The 18,870-nt window shown below is 37.0% G+C and overlaps 3 protein-coding genes across 4 annotated transcripts in view; 2 read left to right on the top strand and 1 right to left on the bottom strand.

Annotated features, from left to right (window-relative positions):
- Positions 1-18,870, bottom strand: part of LOC142341263 (uncharacterized) — a 336,105-nt gene that overhangs the window by 280,579 nt on the left and 36,656 nt on the right. The window lies entirely within an intron of this gene.
- LOC142341581 (uncharacterized) overlaps positions 6,813-18,870 on the top strand; it is a 316,826-nt gene continuing 304,768 nt past the window's right edge. For both annotated transcript variants that reach the window (XM_075392633.1, XM_075392632.1), the window contains exon 1: positions 6,813-6,822. The gene's annotated coding sequence lies outside the window, so the exon portion shown is untranslated. The remainder of the gene's footprint in view (positions 6,823-18,870) is intronic.
- The window catches only part of LOC142341580 (uncharacterized), an 88,105-nt gene continuing 79,709 nt past the window's right edge, over positions 10,475-18,870 (top strand). The window contains exons 1-2 of the mRNA XM_075392630.1: positions 10,475-11,086; positions 11,195-11,282. Of these exons, the coding sequence (XP_075248745.1) occupies positions 10,654-11,086; positions 11,195-11,282 (521 nt within the window). The 5' untranslated portion in view covers positions 10,475-10,653. The remainder of the gene's footprint in view (positions 11,087-11,194; positions 11,283-18,870) is intronic.

Raw genomic sequence — 18,870 nt, 5'->3', positions numbered from 1 at the left:
GCACTGATTTATTTGCTTTATTTCATTACGTTTAATTTTGGGTTTTGTTTTATATATTTTTGTGGATTTCTTAGTTATTTGTTGATTAAGGGGGTAGTTCATACCTCTTTGGTGCACCCATAGAGGTTTTGTGGAAGCTGCACCCATACGAACAACGGTAAAATAAGCGAGGCCGCTGTTTGGCTCATTAAACTCCGGAGCTGATTTAAGAAATTTCAATTGCCCTTTCTTATCTATTATTGATTTATGGTTGCAATAGTGGTGTTATTCTGCGGATATCTGATATGTAGTAATGATGTTATCAAGGTAAATATCACTGTCAGTCCTAAGTTGATTTTTGGAAAACACTATATTCGTTAGTTTTTCCGTCTAGAATTTGTGCTGTCTAATGGTTTACAACATCTTTATCATCATGCCTCCCCTTTAAAATTAATCAACTCTATGTTTCGAGAATGTAAAAGCTGTTATCATCTGAGCTATGAGTTTCAATTTAATACTGTGTGCAATTTATGATTACTCTTTCAAAATGTTCACTAATGAAAAGCTGTTGTCATATTTAGAGCGAGAAAATGTTTCTCATAAGTAGACATAAAAAACCCAAATAACCAACTTTACAAATTCTTCAAATTCTTTTTCTGACAAAATCCTCTTTCATAAACTCTTTTGCAACACTTTTTTTTTTGATTCAGATGTTGTTGAGATTGATACAGTTGTCGTCCACCCAAATTTTTGTTTATTTTAGGCCCCACAGACAGACACTGTTTACATTCCTTCTTTTCTACATTACTGGTTGTTTTTTTCTTTGGGTTGAAGAAGTTAAAGAAGATGAGTTGTATATTGTTTGAAAAGAATTTCATTGAAAATTTCAAAAGAAATAAAGGAAAAAAGAGCTAATAAACAGAAAAACGAGAAAAAGTATCCATTAATCTCTCCATCTTTTGGTCAGTTAAATAGCAATTACTTAACAATAACTGGTAATCATGCTACGCAACAACATTTATTGTATTTCTTATGTGTCTAGAGCGCTAATATAAGGAGGAATTAACGAATTGAAATGATATTATACAAAGAGTTCTAATGGCTATTTGACTGCGCAAATCAGCGGACTTAATCGTAATGGTTCCAGATTGTAATCGCTTAGTTTTAAGTAGTTCGAATCTGTGTTTTTTCAGAGAATTGCCTGGCATTTAAATAAACATTTTTTGCATAAGCTAACCTCTCTCTGTCTCATCTGAATAAGTAATCCAACAAATAAAATGAAGGAAAAGAATAAGCAATTTTGCTAGAATTCTAGAAACTTTCAAGACTGGTTATCATTTGAAAATCATGCTTCCTCTCCGGTGTTAAAGTGATTATTCATTCCCCGCTTTTTAGCACAAATTTTATAGTCCTACTAATTTTTGAAATGGGATGTTTTTTGGATTTTGTACGCTTCTTAGTGTTGTATAAGTACAGGTGCTCGTCCGTATTAGCCCCTATTTTATCAGCGTTTTTTTCAAACAAATACGCGATTTTGTACGCTTCTTAGTGTTGTATAAGTACATATGCTCGTCCGCATTAGCCCCTATTTTATCAGCGTATTTTTCAAACAACTCTTTTAACAACACACACCATTTAAATAAATTCATCTTCATAGAAAAAAAGGTAAATAAGCTCCTACTGTTCTTTATTACTGCAATGACGTTTTGATTGCTGTTCGTTTTTCAAATCAGTTGTTATGTGTGGGCTTTTGTTGCGTAAATTGAATTTTCTTTCTCCGTTGTCAACACTTTTTTCAAATGTGTATTATATCCAACCTCAATTCTGCGATTGCAGAAATATGACTAAAATCAACTGGCCGTTTGCCAATAAAAGATTTTTGGCAAAATGATTATATAGATTTTTCTGAGAAAGTTTACTCAAAAATGTAATGGTGTCCCGATGGTTACACTTCGGATCTATTTTTCTCAATTCGTACAGTTTTGATAATTGTTCGTAGATCGCTCTCTGCCGGCCGACAATTTTTTGTGATCAGGGCATTTTTCAGGTGTTGAAAGCAACTTTTCTGCACATTCAAGGATCGGATTTTGCGGCTCTGGTTTTTTGGAATATCTAAGACTTTAAAAAATTGATTCATTTCTACTGCAAGTAAAATTTCACTCTTTTTGGTAACATTATCAATTTAGGATCTACCTCTAATGACCATTCAGACTTGTCAGTCCCTAATAACGAAAATTTGGCTATTTTTTTTACAAGAGTCCTTCAAACTTTTTCATCAGCTTTCATTTCAAGATAGTTCGTTTATGTAGCTGTAATTTTTGCCCTTACTGAGTATAAACATCAAATCTTTATGCTTAACTAACATTCTGGGTTGCATGTCTGGTTCCATTTCCTTCATCGATAAATAATTTTCGATTTTTTTTAATTAAGTGGGTAGTCCATACTTCTTTTGTTGGCGCTGTATAATGATCCAAAATAACAAACTGCTGTTGCCTACTGAACACAAAATCGTTCTTGTTCTAAAGTTGTGAGATCGAACACAATTCCCTGAAGTTTTTAGTTTGCAGGGGTAGTTTGAAAAAGAATCTTCAAATTGGCTTTTTTGTATATCCTGGATGAAAAAAGGGGGCATTAAATAATTAACTCCAATTATTTTGATTTTGAGGCTTCTGATGCTTCTGATTGATCATATTTTGCAGATGCTTACTGGGCTTTGTTCATCTTGAGGCTTTTACGTGGACCTTTTTGTGCAACTGCAATACAGTACAGAAGGTAAAATTAGCCAACCAATAAAGGGATGTCAACCCTAGTGCCACAACACTGAAGCCTAAACTACTACTACTACTACTTGCTTAATTCTAGGTAATTTTTCTGCTCTTTGCACTAGCTTTCGTTGTAGTTCTTATTGCGTTTTAGAATCGACTGTCATTGCATTTAACATTTCTTCTGTACTCGATTCTCTTAAAGAATTGAATACATGATTATAATACTCGTCCCGATTAAATATCTTCCTTATTAAAATTTAAAGATTGGCTAGTGTGTAACGTTCTTCTTTTAATTGCAATTGGTACCTTCAATACAATCAATATATTCAATACACTTAAAGTAATTTAATGAGGACTGGAACCTCGGCTGGATCATTGGACAAATGCGCTCCTAATATCGCAACAACAAAACTTCCGTCGAACCGTGAGAGGTTATGGCTATTTGACTGTGCAATTCAGCGGACATAATTGTGATGGTTCCCGATTGTAATCGCTTAGTTTTGAGTAGTTCGAATCTATGTTTTTTCAGAGAATTGCCTGGCATTTAAATAAACATTTTTTGCATAAGCTAACCTCTCTCTGTCTCATCTGAATAAGTAATCCAACAAAGATTTACATTTCTGTCTCTCAAGTTTCTAGACCGAACTTTAAAAAAAATGAAGGAAACTTTCAAGACTGGTTATCATTTGAAAATCATGCTTCCTCTCCGGTGTTAAAGTGATTATTCATTCCCCGCTTTTTAGCACAAATTGTAATAGTCCTACTAATCGTTGAACTGGGATGTTTTTGGATTTTGTACGCTTCTTAATGTTGTATAAGTACATTTGCTCGTCTGTATTAGCCCCTATTTAATCAGCATCTTTTTCAAATAAGTACGCGAACTCTTTTAACAACACACACCATTTAAATAAATTCATCTTCACAGAAAAAAAGGTAAATAAGCTCCTACTGTTGTTTCTTACAGCAATGAAGTTTTGATTGCTGTTCATTTTTCAAATCAGTTGTTATGTGTGGGCTTTTGTTGCGTAAATTGAATTTTCTTTCTCCGTTGTCAACACTTTTTTCAAATGTGTATTATATCCAACCTCAATTCTGCGATTGCAGAAATATGACTAAAATCAACTGGCCGTTTGCCAATAAAAGATTTTTTGCAAAATGATTATATAGATTTTTCTGAGAAAGTTTACTCAAAAATGTAATGGTGTCCCGATGGTTACACTTCGGATCTATTTTTCTCAATTCGTACAGTTTTGATAATTGTTCGTAGATCGCTCTCTGCCGGCCGACAATTTTTTGTGATCAGGGCATTTTTCAGGTGTTGAAAGCAACTTTTCTGCACATTCAAGGATCGGATTTTGCGGCTCTGGTTTTTTGGAGTAACTAAGACTTTAAAAAATTGATTCATTTCTGCTGCAAGTAAAATTTCACTCTTTTTGGTAACATTATCAATTTAGCATCTACCTCTAATGACCATTCAGACTTGTCAGTTCCTAATAACGAAAATTTGGCTATTTTTTTTACAAGAATCCTTCAAATTTTTCCATCAGCTTTCAATTTAAGATAGTTCGTTTATTTAGCTGTAATACTTGCCTTACTGAGTATAAACATCAAATCTTTATGCTTAACTAACATTCTGGGTTGCATTTCTGGTTCCATTTCCTTCATCGATAAATATTTTTCGATTTTTTTTAAATTAAGTGGGTAGTCCATACTTCTTTTGTTGGCGCTGTATAATGATCCAAAATAACAAACTGCTGTTGCCTACTGAACACAAAATCGTTCTTGTTCTAAACTTGTGAGATCGAACACAATTCCCTGAAGATTTTAGTTTGCAGGGGTAGTTTGAAAAAGAATCTTCAAATTGGCCTTTTTGTATATCCTGGATGAAAAAAGGGGGCATTAAATAGTTAACTCAAATTATTTTGATTTTGAGGCTTCTGATGCTTCTGATTGATCATATTTTGCAGATGCTTACTGGGCTTTGTTCATCTTGAGGCTTTTACGAGGACCTATTTGTGCAACTGCAATACAGTACAGAAGGTAAAATTAGCCAACCAATAAAGGGATGTCAACCCTAGTGCCACAACACTGAAGCCTAAACTACTACTACTACTTGCTTAATTCTAGGTGATTTTTCTGCTCTTTTGTTATAGTTCTTATTGGGTTTTAGAATCGACTGTCATTGCATTTAACATTTCTTCTGTACTCGATTCTCTTAAAGAATTGAATACATGATTATAATACTCGTCCCGATTAAATATTTTAATTGCAATTCGTACCTTCAATACAATCAATATATTCAATACACTTAAAGTAATTTAATGAGGACTGTAACCTCGGCTGGATCATTGGACAAATGCGCTCCTAATATCGCAACAACAAAACTTCCGTCGAACCGTGAGAGGTTATGGCTATTTGACTGTGCAATTCAGCGGATATAATTGTAATGGTTCCAGATTGTAATCGCATAGTTTTAAGTAGTTCGAATCTGTGTTTTTTCAGAAAATTGCCTGGCATTTAAATAAACATTTTTTGCATAAGCTAACCTCTCTCTGTCTCATCTGAATAAGTAATCCAACAAAGATTTACATTTCTGTTTCCCAAGTTTCAAGACCGAATTTTAAATAAAATGAAGGAAAAGAAGCAATTTTGCTAGAATTCTAGAAACTTTCAAGACTGGTTATCATTTGAAAATCATGCTTCCTCTCCGGTGTTAAAGTGATTATTCATTCCCCGCTTTTTAGCACAAATTTTATAGTCCTACTAATCTTTGAAATGGGATGTTTTTTGGATTTTGTACGCTTCTTAGTGTTGTATAAGTACAGGTGCTCGTCCGTATTAGCCCCTAATTTATCAGCGTATTTTTCAAACAAATACGCGATTTTGTACGCTTCTTAGTGTTGTATAGGTACATATGCTCGTCCGCATTAGCCCCTACTTTATCAGCGTATTTTTCAAACAACTCTTTTAACAACACATCAAAAATGTAATGGTGTCCCGATGGTTACACTTCGGATCTATTTTTCTCAATTCGTACAGTTTTAATAATTGTTCGTAGATCGCTCTCTGCAGGCCGACAATTTTTTGTGATCAGGGCATTTTGCAGGTGTTGAAAGCAACTTTTCTGCACATTCAAGGATCGGATTTCGCGGCTCTGGTTTTTTGGAATATCTAAGACTTTAAAAAATTGACTCATTTCTGCTGCAAGCAAAATTTCACTCTTTTTTGGTAACTTTATCAATTTAGGATCTACCTCTAATGACCATTCAGACTTGTCAGTCCCTAATAACAAAACTTTGGCTATTTTTTTACAAGAATCCTTCAAACTTTTTCATCAGCTTTCATTTCATGATAGTTCGTTTATTTAGCTGTAATACTTGCCTTACTGAGTATAAATATGAAATTTTATGCTTAACTAACCTTCTGGTTTGCATTTCTGGTTCCATTTCCTTCATCGATAAATATTTTTCGACTTTTTTTTTGAATTAAGTGGGTAGTCCATACTTCTTTTGTTGGCGCTGTATAATGATCCAAAATAACAAACTGCTGTTGCCTACTGAACACAAAATCGTTCTTGTTCTAAAGTTGTGAGGTCGAACACAATTCCCTGAAGATTTTAGTTTGCAGGGGTAGTTTGAAAAAGAATCTTCAAATTGGCCTTTTTGTATATCCTGGAAGAAAAAAGGGGGCATTAAATAATTAACTCCAATTATTTTGATTTTGAGGCTTCTGATGCTTCTGATTGATCATATTTTGCAGATGCTTACTGGGCTTTGTTCATCTTGAGGCTTTTACGTGGACCTTTTTGTGCAACTGCAATACAGTACAGAAGGTAAAATTAGCCAACCAATAAAGGGATGTCAACCCTAGTGCCACGACACTGAAGCCTAAACTACTACTACTACTTGCTTAATTCTAGGTGATTTTTCTGCTGTTTGCACTAGCTTTTGTTGTAATTCTTATTGGGTTTTAGAATCGACTGTCATTGCATTTAACATTTCTTCTGTACTCGATTCTCTTAAAGAATTGAATACATGATTATAATACTCGTCCTGATTAAATATCTTCCTTATTAAATTTTAAAGATTGGCTAGTGTGTAACGTTCTTCTTTTAATTGTAATTCGTACCATCAATACAATCAATATATTCAATACACTTAAAGTAATTTAATGAGGACTGTAACCTCGGCTGGATCATTGGACAAATGCGCTCCTAATATCGCAACAACAAAACTTCAGTCGAACCGTGAGAGGTTATGGCTATTTGACTGTGCAATTCAGCGGACATAATCGTAATGGTTCCCGATTGTAATCGCTTAGTTTTAAGTAATTCGAATCTGTGTTTTTTCAGAGAACTGCCTGGCATTTAAATAAACATTTTTTGCATGAGCTAACCTCTCTCTGTCTCATCTGAATAAGTAATCCAACAAAGATTTACATTTCTGTCTCTCAAGTTTCTAGACCGAATTTTAAATAAAATGAAGGAAAAGAATCAGCAATTTTGCTAGAATTCTAGAAACTTTCAAGACTGGGTATCATTTGAAAATCATGCTTCCTCTCCAGTGTTAAAGTGATTATTCATTCCCCGCTTTTTAGCACAAATTGTAAGAGTCCTACTAATCTTTGAACTGGGATGTTTTTGGATTTTGTACGCTTCTTAGTGTTGTATAAGTACAGGTGCTCGTCCGTATTAGCCCCTATTTTATCAGCGTATTTTTCAAACAAGTACGCAATTTTGTACGCTCCTTAGTGTTGTATAAGTACATATGCTCGTCCGTATTAGCCCCTATTTTATCAGCGTTTTTTTCAAACAACTCTTTTAACAACACACACTATTTAAATAAATTCATCTTCATAGAAAAAAAGGTAAATAAGCTCCTACTGTTTTTCATTACTGCAATGATGTTTTGATTGCTGTTCGTTTTTCAAATCAGTTGTCATGTGTGGGCTTGTGTTGCGTAAATTGAATTTTCTTTCTCTGTTGTCAACACTTTTTTCAAATGTGTATTATATCCAACCTCATTTCTGCGATTGCAGAAATATGACTAAAATCAACTGGCCGTTTGCCAATAAAAGATTTTTTGCAAAATGATTATATAGATTTTTCTGAGAAAGTTTACTCAAAATTGTAATGGTGTCCCGATGGTTACACTTCGGATCTATTTTTCTCTATTCGTACAATTTTAATAATTGTTCGTAGATCGCTCTCTGCAGGCCGACAGTTTTTTGTGATCAGGGCATTTTTCAGGTGTTGAAAGCAACTTTTCTGCACATTCAAGGATCGGATTTTGCGGCTCTGGTTTTTTGGAATATCTAAGACTTGAAAAAATTGATTCATTTCTGCTGCAAGTAAAATTTCACTCTTTTTGGTAACATTATCAATTTAGCATCTACCTCTAATGACCATTCAGACTTGTCAGTCCCTAATAACTAAAATTTGGCTATTTTTTTCACAAGAATCCTTCAAACTTTTCCATCAGCTTTCAATTCAAGATAGTTCGTTTATTTAGCTGTAATACTTGCCTTACTGAGTATAAATATCAAATCTTTATGCTTAACTAACCTTCTGGGTTGCATTTCTGGTTCCATTTCCTTCATCGATAAATATTTTTCGATTTTTTTTTAAATTAAGTGGGTAGTCCATACTTCTTTTGTTGGCGCTGTATAATGATCCAAAATAACAAACTGCTGTTGCCTACTGAACACAAAATCGTTCTTGTTCTAAAGTTGTGAGATCGAACACAATTCCCTGAAGATTTTAGTTTGCAGGGGTAGTTTGAAAAAGAATCTTCAAATTGGCCTTTTTGTATATCCTGGATGAAAAAAGGGGGCTTCAGATAATTAACTCCAATTTTTTTTGAGTTTGAGGCTTCTGATGCTTCTGATTGATCATATTCTGCAGATGCTTACTGCGCTTTGTTCATCTTGAGGCTTTTACGTGGACCTTTTTGTGCAACTGCAATACAGTACAGAAGGTAAAATTAGCCAACCAATAAAGGGATGTCAACCCTAGTGCCACGACACTGAAGCCTAAACTACTACTACTACTTGCTTAATTCTAGGTGATGTTTCTGCTCTTTGCACTAGCTTTTGTTGTAGTTCTTATTGGGTTTTAGATTCGACAGTCATTGCATTTAACATTTCTTCTGTACTCGATTCTCTTAAAGAAGTGAATACATGATTATAATACTCGTCCCGATTAAATATCTTCCTTATTAAAATTTGAAGATTGGCTAGTGTGTAACGTTGTTCTTGTAATTGTAATTCGTACCTTCAATACAATCAATATATTCAATACACTTAAAGTAATTTAATGAGGACTGTAACCTCGGCTGGATCATTGGACAAATGCGCTCCTAATATCGCAACAAAACTTCCGTCGAACCGTGAGAGGTTATAGAGAAGAAAACGTGTGTGCGCCGCAACCAAACGTGTTTTGTGGAAGCTGCACTCTAACAGACAACGGTAAAATGGACGAGGCCGCCGTTTGGCTCTTATACCTGCAAAGCTGAGATAAGAACTTTCTATTGTCCGTTCTTATCTACTATTGAGTTATGGTTGCAATAATGGTGTTATTCTGCGGTTACGTGGTAAGTAGTAATGTTGTTGTCAAGGTCAAAATCATTCTCAATTCCAGGTTGATTTTTGGAAGACGTTTTATTTGCTAGCTTTTCGCATTATTATTTCTACGTAACGTTTTACAACACGTTTATCATCATTATTACGAACTTAAATTTTATCAGCTCAATGATTTGAGGATATAAAAGATGTTATCAACTAAGCTTGCGCTTCAATAATGTTCTGTGTGCAATTAGTAATATTTCCGTCAAATTTTCCTATAATGATGGGAAGCACGGTAGTTTTATATATAGAGGGAGAATATTTTATAAATAGACATAAATAAAGCACCAATAAACAACTTTACAAATTCATTTTCTCTGAATATCAGCTGTTTGTCAATTCCTATCACTGTGTTTTTTCTTAGTTCCAGATCTTGCGCAGTTGTTGACTACTCAACATGTTCTGAATTGTAGTTGTTTTTAGGCCCCACAGACACACACTGTTTACAACCCTTTGTATGTTACTGGTTGTTTTTTTTGGGTTGAAGATGCGTTTTATGTTGCTTAAAGAGGTTTTGATTAAGAGTGTCGAAAGAAATACAGGAAAAAAAGCAAAAAACAGAAAAACTACAAAATATATCAATAATCATTCTGACTTTGGTCGGTTAATTTGACAATTACTTATCAATAACTGGTCATCATGCTACGCAATAACAGTGTTTCTTATGGGTCTAGAGTGCTAATATATAGAGTAATTAACGAATAGAAGGGTCATTATACAAAGACCTCTAATGGCTAATTCATTGTGCAATTCAGCGGACTGGAACCAATTGGAAACAAATTCATCTTCATCGAAATTAAAAGGCAAATAATTTTGGCAGTAATGTTTATCAGTAATAGTATCAGAATGTCGTCGGTTTTTGCGAGTCTCGACTTCTGTATTCGGAATTCTGCCCTTTCTGTTTCACGGGCTTGCAGGGTGGTTTTCTGCGTTAATGGGTTTATAATCGTACTCAAGAGGTATGGGAGATACCGCAGGTCATGCTTCTAGCAGTAGAGAATGAGTGGGAGGAGGTTCGATCGTTTTAGGCGATCTTTGTAATGTCTCCAATAAACGTAAACAGTTTTGGGGTTACGATCCTAGATGGAAATACAGACCAATTATGGTCTTGAGAACTATTTAAATATGAACCAATTTATAGTAATTATTTCATAATATTTAGGGCTTTTTTGCGAAAACATCTCGTAACTATGAGACACGAAATGTGGGGTGACAGTAATCTTAATTCAGATCAAAGCATGTACCCAGGACCACAATATTTACTTCATCGTTAAATCTTGCCTCTAAAATGTTATACAATCAAGTGCATTGTCCTGTGTCTCTGGAATCCAACCCTGCCTTTGATTCCCTATCAGAAGATGGAAACTCTTCCGTTAATGAATACTACAGAGAACACAAGCACACAGTAACAATGACTAACAATGGGCCGCCAATTCCTCCGCGAAGCAAACCACCTACTCCGCCACCATATAATGCTGCTGTAAAAAGAGGAATGTCGCCGATCCAGACAACGAGTGTCCCTAAATGTGCTGGGTCATGTAGTTGTCCCTATTGTCCAATCAAAAATGGGATTCCGTTGAATTATTATGCAAGCATGATGACTGGATCATCAAATGATTTGATATTCTGCCCTGTATCGAAACAGCCGCGTGAAGATTTTGCTACGAACAGTTCTGCAAGCAACAGTCCAAGAAATAGCGCCATGCTTTACAGATGTGACAGTAAGTTGTGTGAACTTAGAATGTATTATGTGCTTGAATTAATTGAATAGGAAAGATTGTGTTCCATGTTCTTTTTGCTATGAAGAGCCTGACTCTCGTTTGTTTCAGGCGGAGCATCTGATCAATACAGCTCTGCGCGTTCTCAGCTGAGTCAAAACCAGAACAGTCGCCCACCCATCATAAGAGAATTCAACAGGTTTGTTTCATCTGTGCATGTCAGATGGCATGTTAAAAACATCTGCTTTTATGGCTTTGGATGGCATGTGCTTTTAAAAACAGATTCGGAGGCGATCTTGCTTATCGACGGAAAAAATGCTTTCAATTGTCTCAACTATGATCTTGCCGTACGAATCATCGAGAAATTATGCCCTTCTCTCCATCATTCCATATGTAAAACATATTGTGATTCATTTATTAATAGCCGCCATCATCTTCTCAGCCGGCTATTTTAGCGCTCCTATTTTTTACAATTCAAAGAATTTGAATTGTATTGGGGCGCTGTCTTTTTTTTAAGATCTGTTCAAACATTTTCATGATTTTTGAAGTCAAATTGGAGTAGTGATTTTGGTCACGCCGAAGCAGGAAGTGGAGCGAAAAAACGAGTGGTTTTGCGGCGTGAAATTTTTTCGCTCAAATTTAAAGTGGAGTGAGAAAACGGTGTTTGAACAAAAATTCGCTTTCTCGCTATTGGTTTTTTGTTCACATGCGGCAATTTCACTTCGATTTTTACTGTTTTTTCAATTTTTTGGATAGGATTTTGTTCTAAACGGTTTTCCCAATCCATTCATAGTCCGTTCTAGGTCTAGTTTTCTGTTTAGTCAATGGAATTTCTTTGAATTGTACGTCAGGACTTGTCCTGCTATGTTTTTTTTAAGATCTGTTCACACATTTTCATGATTTTTGAAGTCAAATTGGAGTAGTGATTTTGGTCACGCCGAAACAGGAAATGGAGCGAAAAAGCGATTGGTTTTGCGGCGTGAATTTTTTCGCTCTAATTTTAAAGTAGAGTGCGAAAATGGTGTTTGAACAAAAATTCGGTTTCTCGGTAGTGGTTTTTTGTTCACATGCGGCAATTTCACTCTGATTTTTACTGTTTTTTCGATTTTTTGGATCGGATTTATTCTAAATGGTTTTCCCAATCCATTCACAGCTCATTCTAGGCGTAGTTTTTTGTTTGAATTAAATTTTCATTTCTCGCTAGTGGTTCTTTTGTTCACATGCGGCATTTTGACATTGTTTTTTTTTGTTTTTTTTTCTTATTTTTTGATCTGATTTTTTAAAATCGTTTCCTCAGTTCACTCATAGTCCATTCTAGGTCTAGTTTTAGTATTTAGGTCTGTTTAGTCAATGAAATATCTTTGAATTGTACGTCAGGACCTGTCCTGTACTTCGTCGAATAAGAAAATGTTTCGCTTTACCTCATTTTGCCGCTTTTTCAACATTTTGCGTGATATCTTTTGGCTTCTCTAGGCTAGTTTCTCTCCTCTTTCATTCTGCTAAAAGGGATTTTGAACATCACTCAGCAAAGAAATTCAAAATGAACAGTCAGTATAAAAAATTGAAGTCAGAAGTAGAAACGGGATAAACCCATAGAGCCCATTTTTAGATGCCCGCTATTTGAACGTCTTTCCTATAAGTCTTAGTTACCATCTCTAATGCTTATTGGTATTGATAGTAGCCTCTTTAGCCTCTCTCTAAGAAACAGAAGTACGTTTTGTTCAACTACGAAATGCCATCAAAATAAATCGGAATTAAAAAATGTTTTTTTTTGAGCTTCTTGACGATTGCTTCACAATTCAAAAGTGGTAACGCAGTCCGCTCTCTTGATAACTTGAATAAGCTTTGTGACTCATTGAAAGAACACGGCCCTGCTTTCGGTTTCCATCCTACCAAATGCCACATCATTACCAAAGAACATCTTTTTGAAAAAGCACAACAGATTTTTGTTCACGACGAAGTGGAAATAGTTGACGGCTGTAGAGTACTTGGTAGTGTAATAGGTTCTGATAGTGCAGAAAAGAAATTTGTAGAAAGATCGCCAAAACAGCAGAAATCTTTGTTAAAAAAGCTCGCCGTTCAGGTTAATGTTTCACCTCAAAATGTTTTAAGTCGTTCACTTCGTCAGTTCAGCATAAATTGACCTTATAAGCTCGTAAAACACCTAATATTGAAGATCTGTTAGAAGAATGTGAGACATCAGTCAACGATGAACTTGATTGGTTAACAGATTAAATTGGTTGATGGACCATCAGGGCAGCCGTGGTGGCCCCTTGTTTCTTTGATCGTGATCACTGCAATCTATCCTGCATATCTTTCCTACATTCTTGTTGTCGTAGGAGTCTGTGGATCAGCTGCTGCCGACCCGTCTTCGCCCTCCTCCACTCCAACCAGCTGAGTTCATTTCAAATTACCCCTTCTAATTACTTCATTTTCTTGCAAATTCATGTTTAAAATTTTTGGCGCTTGCTCACTTTACCACTCCGTTAATCCATTGAAGAAGAGTACCTACGAGAAGAAGTTCAGGAGCTAGTTCACTCTTTCCCCGGCTTAAACATGAATCCAAAGTCAAAGTGACGTTACAAATTTCTTGATTTCTGAATCATTGCGGTACGAACATTTTATTATCTGGCACGACCTCATTAATAATACCGTTGCCAAACACTCAAAACACCCAGAAGTCAACCCTCTCGAGGTTACCTGCCTACTTTTGAAGCTTCGCGGTCTACCAAATTTGTTTTGTGTTGTTTATTGCCACCGCGAAGGGGCACCTGAAATCTTTGACTCCCTCCGATCTCTACCTTGCTTTATTTTCAACGTTACCCAACTTATCCTTAGCCCAACGGAGAAAAGCGATTACCATATAATCGAGAAGCACAGAACGTTGCATCAGTCACCAGATCTCGAACTGCGCACTCTGTCGGCAATACTTCATCACTACCCCCGAATAGAACGACTCCTCAAAACACGAGGACAGAAGAGAAGGAACCCAGTGGAGAAGCGCGAAGCAAAGAGACCGAAAAAAGACACGCTTAGTGCAGGTTAGGTTTGTGCGTCTTTGGCTCTGAGCCCCTCATCTAAGTACACTGTGTCGCTTGTCCTCTCCTTCAAAATGAGCAAGCACTACACTAGAAAAAAATCGGTTACCGACAGTTGTTTGTCCTGTAATGAGAGGATACCAAAAAATGAAAAGTCATTCGATTGCGCCATGTGTGGAAACCGAATGCATTTATCTGAGCGATGCACGGAGCTAAGTGATGTAGCACTGAAGGGAATCCTCGCACTTGGAAAAAATGTTCTTCTGTTATGCAGCAAATGTGTTGGAGAGAAATGCCACGAAACAATCATGCAAGATGTTAAGGAGAACAACGAAAACCAGAAGAAACAAATGCAGAATATCGAAGCGGAAATGACTGCCATGAAGCAGACTATCAGTGAAATAAAAACATTCCTGACCCACAAAGCAAAGGAGACTGAAGTACAAAACCCAGTGACAGCTAGCGCTATAAACATACCAATGAAACCGCCTGAAGAACTGGACGAAATTCGAATCCGTGGAATTGAAGAATGTGCAGATAAAAACCCAATGAACTGCCAAAACTATGACTACACTGAGGTGCAAAAAATCCTGACTCATCTAAATGTGAGCACTGAAATCAGTGATATAATCCGACTTGGAAAGTACGATGAGAATAAAACGAACGATACTGATCAAAATACCAAATCCATGGCAGCGAAGAAAAATCTTTCTGTTCGCGAGAGAACTTAAAACGTTTGACACACCAATATTGCTCAGTCGTCAACTATCACGCGAGGAAGCGGACCTGGAAAACAAAGCACTTAAACGAAGACGAGAGATGATCCAAGAAGGCATTAAATCCAAAAATCTTAGAGTAAACGACGGCATTCTCTACCAAAATATTGGTAGTGCTTGGTCTGAAATCAAACTCTCTCACTCAGCAAGTGAGGATTGACTATCCGCCTAACTGAATAGCCTTGTTTTTAACGTGAGAAGTATACTTGAACACCAAAGAAGAACAAACTTTGCAAACTCAATACAAACAAAAAATCTATACAAAGTTTTATGCTTAACGGAAACCTGGCTCACTGAAGGTATACCTGATGCGGCTTTGTTTTTACCGTGCTACGAAATTCACAGAAAGGACCGCCCAAGCAGTAACGGCAAGTCAAGGCATGGTGGGGTCTTGGTAGCAATCTCAAACTGTATTCTGAATTGTGCCATCGAGAGTAATTTTAATGACTGCGTTATAGTGCGACTGGCCATCTAGAAACCTGATATATGCTGCATCTATAGCTCACCCAAAGATAGTACATATAAATGGGAGTTCAACGCTGTCTGTGTCTACATACTCGGTGACATAAATTTTGACCAAATAAACTGGCTTTCAATGACGTCTGCCACTCCTGATCAACAACTTGAACTAGATGATTTAACCGAGCACAACCACCAGCAGTTAATGGTCGATCTCTTGATATCATTCTGTGCCATAAACCGCAGACAGCTCAACGTGGCGGTTGGTAACCAAATGAGAATTCATCATACCTGAGACCATCAACCATACTCCGCCAAAATCAGCCTCCAAGCTCCAGCCAACCATAAACACACGCTTTTACCAAAAAGGAAACTAGATTTTTCGCTATCTGCTTTCACGAAAGCTAGCCGGAAGGAAATTAACGAGTTCATAAAAGATCACCCATTCAATCCATACTGTTTCAGCAATCCCGATCAAATGGTCGGAAAGTGGTACGAGTGGCTCTATGAAGCTCTGAAGGACCTTGTTCCACGGAAAACGAAACATCGTCGAGAACTAGCGCCATGGGTAACACCTGAGTACTCCAATCTGATCAAAAAGCTGAAAACTCTACAAAAGAAACAAATTAACCCGCCCTACGAACGAAAACGAAAGAAAAATAGAAAAAGTACAAACGAATCTAATAACTTCCCTTCAAAAAGATCAACACAGCTTTTTTAAAAAGGCAGGTTCTTGGAGCTCCAAAAATACCTTAAAACGCTGACCAAAGCCAACCACATTTAAAAAGAGGTTTTCCTTGACGTCAAAATAGCTCGAACTGACGCAGAGAAGGCGGAATTGTTTAATCAATATTTCCAATCGGTGTTCACTGAACAAACTTAAACCGCTGAAAAGCGTGTTGCACATCCGAAACCGGTGATAGACAGTATTCACTTCAGTCAAGCCGAATTAAAAGAAGCGATGTCCAACCTTGATGTAAACAAAGCAAAAGGGCCAGTCAGCATAGGAAACGAAGTCCTCAAGAACTCGTCAGAATCACTGTGTAAATCTTTGTATGCTCTTCAACTTTATTGCTAACAAGTGTCACTTTCCAAATGAATGGAAAACGAGTGAAATTGTACCGATGTTCAAGGATGGCAAGCAGGAAGTTGCAAACTACAGACCGATAAGCCTACTGTCGACTGTCTCGAATCTGCTTGAAAAATTATAACAAGTTATATCGCCTTGTCTCGCCATTCTTATCAGAATCACAGCGTGGATTTCGTTCAAAAAGGTCGACGCAAACGAATCTAATTGAATTCTTACACCACCTTTTCATTAACGTTGGTTCGTCTAGCTGCGATTTCCTCATGGCTTTTTATATTGATTTCAAAAAGGCATTCGACAAGGTGAACCACGAACGACCGATAGAAAAACTCTTCATTGGGAATCGGAAGAGCATGTCTGAAGTTGTTGATTAGCTACCTCAAAAACAGGAAGCAAACGGTTTGAATCAACGGAACTATCTCGACTGTACTGAGCGTTATCAGCGGAGTGCCACAGGGATCAGTTCTTGGTCCCTTGCTTCTCTTGGTTTTTATCAATGACCTTCCCAACTGCTCCATGCCAGACTCTTTTGGTTACACTGATCATTTCAAGATAGTTGGAACCAACCCAGTGGCAGTAAATATTGACATTTTGATGATCTGGAAATGGTGCCAAGGTAATCTCATGGAAATAAATTTATCCAAAAGTAAATGCTTGTGGTTGAAGGGCGTCGGCGCAGTCCGCTTGCCTATTTTCAGTTTTGGAAGCACTTCAGTAGTGAAAGACCTATGAGTAGTTGTAGCCGACACTCTTACATGGGCCACTCATTCTCAATCTCGTACCCAAAAGGCTTTAAACGCTCTTTACTCTATCAAGAGAAACCCTTCTTTGGCAAATTACGCAAACAGGAAGAACTCGTATGTCAATTATATTGTTCCAATTATCGGTTACGGCTCAAGTGTGTGGAAACCACGCAAAGTTGAACTCAGTCTAATTGAGAGTGTACAGAAGAAAGCAGCAAATTGGATCACTGGTGCCAAAATTCCTTACAAAGAACAACTCTTGAAACTCAATTTACTTCCTTTATCCTTATACCATGAGCTACATGTGTTGTTATTTGAAAAAATTTTACGGGGAAAGTTGATTTAAACAGGAAGCTTCGTGTATCAATAACAGAGCCAGGTACATCTCGATACCAAACGACTCGTAACTTCATCTGTCAACAACCAAAACTGAGGAAATGTGAATCCGACTATTGGTATAGGGCCTGCCACCTTGCGAACACCTTCAACGATCTACATTTTGTCTACTTCGGTCTGCGTTACGATGAAAACAACACGTGCTCTTGGCGAATTATGCCTGGATGCAATAACTGCAACAACGTGTAAAATTGACTTTTGTTATCTAATAAACTGAACGACACAAACTGGGGTGAATGTATAACCCTTGGATTTATTCCTAAATTCTGTTTTATTGTTATTATTATTATTACTATTTTTACCTGATCTATTAAAAAATACCGGAATATATTTTTTTGCCGATGAGGGAGGGTGGCCTGAAGATCCTTAAAACTGAAGACCGTTTAAGGAGTATGAACGATCAGTTCAACTGTTAAGTCCCTTATCCCCAGCTCTGCACGTAGCCGCACTAAAGCAACAAATCATACATGAAATAAAAAAGGAGAAAGGGCTTGGTATCAAATCAAAAAAGACGAGAATAAAGAGCGAATTGAATGAGAACGAGATTCGCTCACTTGACTTAGCTAGTGAAAAGGGAGCATCAAGCTGGTTGAACGCTATGCCATTGGAACGCTATCACTTTGACCTAACGAAAAGCGAGTTTCGTGATGGCATTGCCCTTCGCTATGGCTGTGACCCAGTGAAGATGAAGACTTCAATCTGGAACATGCCCTCCACTGTCCGAAAGAAGGATACACCCACATGAAGCATAATGAACTCCGCGATTCCTTTGCGAACTTGTTACGTGATGTCTGTCATGTGGAGATCGAACCTCATCTTCAGCCGTTGCCAGGGGAAAACTTTGCTCCTAAATCAATGACAACTGATGATGCAAAATTAGATATCAAGGCTAATGGATTTTGGGAATCGAGGTTCAACAAAACCTATTCTTATGTGAAATTTTTGACCCGCTGGCAAAAACTGCTCTGAAAGCTGTAGCGAAGCCTACAAGTACCATGAATCTATTAAAAACGACAATATGAACAAAGAATAACTCAGGTTGAGAAAGCAACACTTTGTCTGCTTGTCGTCGCATGCACTGGTGGAGCTGGCCCATCAGCTTCAAAAGAGCTGAAACAACTGGAATCAAAGCCCTCTGCACTAAAAGAGGACAGCTACGCTGATATCATATCATATCCAAAAACAAAAGTCAGCTTTGCTCTCCTAAGGGTTTCCAACCTCTGCATTCGTCGGTCAAAGGACCCTTAGGCGGCGCGAAATTGTTGAGGAGGGGAGGTTGTTAGTTTGA

The sequence above is a fragment of the Convolutriloba macropyga genome, chromosome 6 (genome assembly GCF_964194025.1).
Source record: "Convolutriloba macropyga chromosome 6, txConMacr16.3, whole genome shotgun sequence".
Lineage (NCBI taxonomy): Eukaryota > Metazoa > Xenacoelomorpha > Acoela > Convolutidae > Convolutriloba > Convolutriloba macropyga.
This window is presented reverse-complemented; position numbering and strand designations above follow the sequence as displayed.